Source organism: Salvia splendens, chromosome 2 (assembly GCF_004379255.2).
Source record: "Salvia splendens isolate huo1 chromosome 2, SspV2, whole genome shotgun sequence".
Lineage (NCBI taxonomy): Eukaryota > Viridiplantae > Streptophyta > Magnoliopsida > Lamiales > Lamiaceae > Salvia > Salvia splendens.
The window spans coordinates 13,019,097-13,024,093 of NC_056033.1; the positions used below are offsets into that span (position 1 = coordinate 13,019,097).

Below are 4,997 nucleotides of genomic sequence, written 5' to 3' on the forward strand. Positions count from 1 at the left end.
GAGTGTGAGAATGGGGGAGAGAGACTGAATTTCTCAATTGTGCGAGGCGGAGTGTTCAGTGTAGAAAATTAGGGAATTGATTTGGGGTTTTTTTAATGGCAGTTTTGAAATTTATGTGGATAAGTAGGGGTGGTTATTGTTTCCAAATATGGCAAGTAGAACCGGGACTCCTATTCCCGGACATCCCAAAACGGAAAAACGGGACTGCTATTGCTGGACGGAGGGAGTATAATTTTTATGTATTTGAAAAATCCAATAACTTTAAAAAATTCATCCCGTAATTAATTAAGACAATAAAAAGCCCCTTAATTATGATGGTATGCGTCGTCTCCTTTACTTACAGTTGCAGCATTACAACCACCACTACGACCACACAATCTCATTTTCCCTCTACTTTTTCCACTTGAATGCTCAGCCAAGAACAACCTGCAGAAAATACAGTGTAACCAAAAACAGCCAGCTGAATAAATAAATCAGTTCATGATTCCCACATCTTCATTTTCTTTACCATTACTTCAATCCAACTCCACTCACTCCACTCTGCACAATAAATAAATAAATAAATAAATAACAATTGTTTTCCCTCCAAACTCAGCCCAAATTCCCACCAAGACCCAAACTTTCTTTAATCCAATCCCGCCACCTGTAGATTCTGCAACAACCGCAAGCAATCGATTGCTTGAATTAAAAAAACGAGAGGGTTTTCGAAAAGATTCAATTTTTAGTTGATCTATTCAACTCTTGCTGCCATGACAGAGGTGTTCCATTCCCCTTCTTCCTCCTCCCCCACTTCAATATCTACGCCCACCCACAATGCCACGTTGTATGTTGGGGATGAGGAGGCATATGCTGACGAGTTAGAGAGAGAGGAGGAAGAAATTAGAGTGAGAGAGAAAGATAGGAGAGATCAATTGTCTCTTCTAGCACTCCTGCTGACCCTCATTAGGAAGAGGTTTCGGATGGCTTGCAAAACTGATAGAGACAATTTCTCCAGCGGTGGCGGTGGGGTTATGGAGATAGGTTGGCCTACCGATGTGCAGCATGTTAACCATGTCACCTTTGATAGGTTTGATGGGTTCTTGGGCTTGCCTGTTGAGTTTGAGCCTGAGGTTCCAAGGAGGGCTCCTAGCGCTAGGTACATTCTTACACCGATCTTCCTTGTGTCAATGTGTGAATTCTACCAGTGTGATATGATTGTGTTTTTGGTGTTCTTGAACCTGAATGATGTTGATCTTTTCTTTTCTTGAGGGTTTGGCACTCTATGACATTATATGGTTCTTCCTTCCCTTGAGTTTTGTGGAATTTTCAGTTATGCTTTTGTCAAGGTGTGATAATTGTCTCTTATCTTGAATCTTCAAGTTTGGTTCTATTTCTATATGATGGATTGATCATTATGGATAAGGTTTAATTCTTCTTTTTCTTGAATCCAATAGTGTTTTTCCTGTTATGTTCGTGTTCATTTCAATGTGTAATAACCATTTCTTATATTGGATGCTTGATTTGTATGTGATAGGATGATAAGGTTATTTTAGTTCTTGATCTATGGTTTGCCATGTAAAGTTTGATGAGAGGTTGCTTTGTTGAGTTCCTCTCTATACTGTATTCTGAAAAAATTGGACCATCTTGAGTGTTAAAAACTTTAGGCTTGTGCTCTTTGGTGATATTGGCGAAAAAGATTATTCCATTCTTCTTTGCATAGACTTTGGTTTTGGGTTCGAGTGGTGGTTTCATGAAGTTGAATTGATTTGCTTAATTAATAGGCGTATGGTTGGTTAGTGTTCTTCTAGTCTAGGAACTCTTGATGTAGTACCTGTTATGAATGTACTTTCCAACATTTAGGTCTCATTTATTTCTAAACTACCTAATGAGCTTCTTACCTTTTAAGGCAATCTGTTGTGCCACAGTCATCTCAATAAGTGTTTTTTGTCTGCAATGCTGTTGGAAAAGATACATAAATTATATGGACAAATCCACATAATGCAGTTCATTAAATGTACCTACAGCTAGATTAGATATTTCATTGTTGCATGGAATTGTAATGAATTAAATTTGAAGTATCATGATAGAATATGCAATTTGAGCTTCATATAGAAGTTCAATTAAAGACTTTGTAATTTCACTGTTTGATTGCTATTGTCATTCTTCCTGTCACCTTTTATTGCATACTTGCATTTAAGATGAAATTTAGCAAATTATCACTTTCTCGAAAAAAACTCTTTCTATTCTTAACCATGCTCTCTTCTGTCTGCAACCTATGGATTCTAGTCGACTTGTTGCTTCACTTTCTCTAAGTTCCACTTTAAACTATATTTTGTGGAAATCCAAACTTAATGAGTTTCTTGTTGGAAAAACTCCATTTGATAGTGCCACTGTTTTTGGAGTTTCTACCGAATCAATGCAGCTGTCTTATGATCCACGAGGCAACAGCATTCCAACTATCCTCTTGCTTCTGCAGAGGCATATGTATTCCCAAGGTGGCTTACAGGTGTGTCCGTTGCGTTTCAGTTGGTGTTTATGAGTACTCCATTGAACGACCTCATAAAATCCACCAACGATTAAAGTAAATGCTGGCAAAAATTAGTTTGATTGGCTGTATCTATTATGTATACGACCGTCCTTTCTTATTTGATGAACATATGTGCAGGCTGAAGGAATTTTCAGAATAACTGCAGGAAACAGCCAAGAGGAGTATGTTAGGGACCAATTAAATCGAGGAGTTATCCCTGAAGGAATTGACGTGCACTGTTTGGCTGGCCTGATCAAGGTATCTAACTTTACCAGGACACGGTGCCTCTTGATAGATTTTGTTTCTTCGATTCTCGTTGGTTGGTTGGTATTAGAGCAGCATGATCTTTCATGAATGCGAGAAAAGTAGAAATGTTAAAAGTTTCTCATTCGTATGCTGGAAGTGTCTTCTTGTAGAGCGAATGTTGTTTTCTGGCTTGTGTATTAGCATATGCTTCATCTGATCCTTGTAGGCTTGGTTCCGGGAACTCCCCCGTGGTGTATTGGATTCTCTTTCTCAGGAGCAAGTGATGCAATGCCAGTCGGAAGAGGCCTGCGATGAACTAGTCAGGCTTCTGCCCCCAACTGAAGCTGCTCTGTTGGACTGGTCGATCAACCTAATGACCGACGTTGTCCAAGAGGAGCTTCGGAACAAGATGAACTCACGCAACATCGCCATGGTGTTTGCCCCTAACATGACTCAGGTGGCATCTTCATGCTGATTTTCAACTACTACAAATGTCAAGACTACCTCATGTGGTCAAGATTCATCTAAATTCATATCTAGTGGCGTATTTGTAACATTCTTGGTGTTTCTACTGGTTTTCTCAAGCAGATGGTCGATCCATTGACGGCATTGATGTATGCGGTACAAGTTATGAACTTCCTCAAGACTCTTATTGAGAAGACTCTACGAGAAAGAGGCGACTGTGCCGTCCAGCACGCCAACACGCCCCACACAAAGCCTTTTGATGGCAATGGCCATCTGCTTGGTCATGAAAACACTCCCGAGTCATATAATGAGAAGAGGGCGGCCTTTGTTACGGAGGATACACATTCAAAGCGTGGTCCCAGATCCAACGAAATCGGAACCACAATGGATGAGAGCTATTTCAGCTACTCAACGAGTGGTGAAGAATCCGATGGAAGTGAGTCTTGTGAAACTCCGGCCAAAGAACACAAAGCAGTTGCTGCAGTAAACGCCGTAGAGGATCTGCTTCAAGAGAAGAAGGCGAGCAAACCAAGCCAATCAAACAACTCTAGCAAGACAGGGTCCAAATCAAGGAACAACTTCAACATCCAGCAGCCAGCCAAACCGACTACCTGAGCAAGGGGGTCAGCAATCTGAGCAGGATAAATTCGATTAAGGAAAGACGTGCGAAACATGGCGTTGAACGAAAGGGAAGGTGGTTTCCATATCCTTCGTCGCTTAGATTCTCAAATCTGTCTCCTCTGTGGTTGTGTGTGTGTCTTTATCTGTTTATTACACTGCCCTTTGATTTTCACTTGTTCCATGTATCTATTTTGTTAGCAGAAATTAACTATTTTAACCGCTATAGAATTGTGTGTTCCTTGACTGAAAGCAAAAGTGGCCCAGTGTAAAAAATATAGTACTATTTCACTTGAATAATACTATTACTAGAACTTGGTTCTGGTCTACAATCCAAGCCACTAGTTGTTAATTGTGGTCTATTCTCCGAGAGCAATCCACATCTCCTATTTGCTTTAAAAATACTTTACATTACATCACGCAAAATAAAATTAAATGGGTTCGGTCTTTGGTGCCATCATGTTCCAAAAATATATGTAACAGCCAAGAAGGAATCATCCAAGAATATTCCCAATATTTTCTTCATTTCCAAAGCTGAGATCTAATTATTTTATTATTACAGAACATGCAAATCTTGTAATGCAGTTTAAAGGTCACCTCTTGAAACTATACCAGTTTCCTGCAAGTTAAATTCATGCCAAAGTAGGTAAATTCATAGCAATATCTTCCTCAACCAATCACAATCAATCTTCGGACAAGTCATGCGATTAGGATATTGCAAGAAAGCTCACAACTTACAACCAAATTCTTGATTTATGAGATTAATGAGGGGAGAGTGGGTGTATATATATTAGTACATTTGATGTAGCATCTAGAAAATTGAGTGTGTTTTAATTTGTTGAGAAAAAAAGAAAAGGTGGTGATGGATAAGTTGTGAGCACTAAAGAATCCGAAAAGGAAGGCATCCTGTTTCCACCGTCAATCCAGCTTCCCACAATAAATAATTCCCAATTTTGTTCACTTTATCACCAACAATCTCATGCCCTTCTTGTGCACACACACACATATACTTACTTATGTAGGTATAGTTGTTGATCATATACTAACATAAATCAAAACAGAAAGAGAAGAGAGAAGATAGAGTATCAAGGCAAAGGCATGACAGCCTGCGGAATCTTTGAGAAGCCATTGCCGGAGAGTCCGAACATTCTAGAAGCCCTTT

The 4,997-nt window shown here is 39.5% G+C and overlaps 1 protein-coding gene across 1 annotated transcript; it reads left to right on the forward strand.

The window, feature by feature from the left end:
* Positions 1 to 352: 352 nt before the first annotated feature.
* LOC121761357 (rho GTPase-activating protein 5-like) lies at positions 353 to 4,172 on the forward strand. The gene is made up of 5 exons (XM_042157017.1): positions 353 to 1,135; positions 2,365 to 2,485; positions 2,645 to 2,764; positions 2,979 to 3,209; positions 3,341 to 4,172. Exons 1-5 carry the CDS (start codon positions 750 to 752, stop codon positions 3,830 to 3,832), a joined length of 1,350 nt encoding a protein of 449 aa, XP_042012951.1. The 5' UTR covers positions 353 to 749; the 3' UTR covers positions 3,833 to 4,172.
* Positions 4,173 to 4,997: the final 825 nt, after the last annotated feature.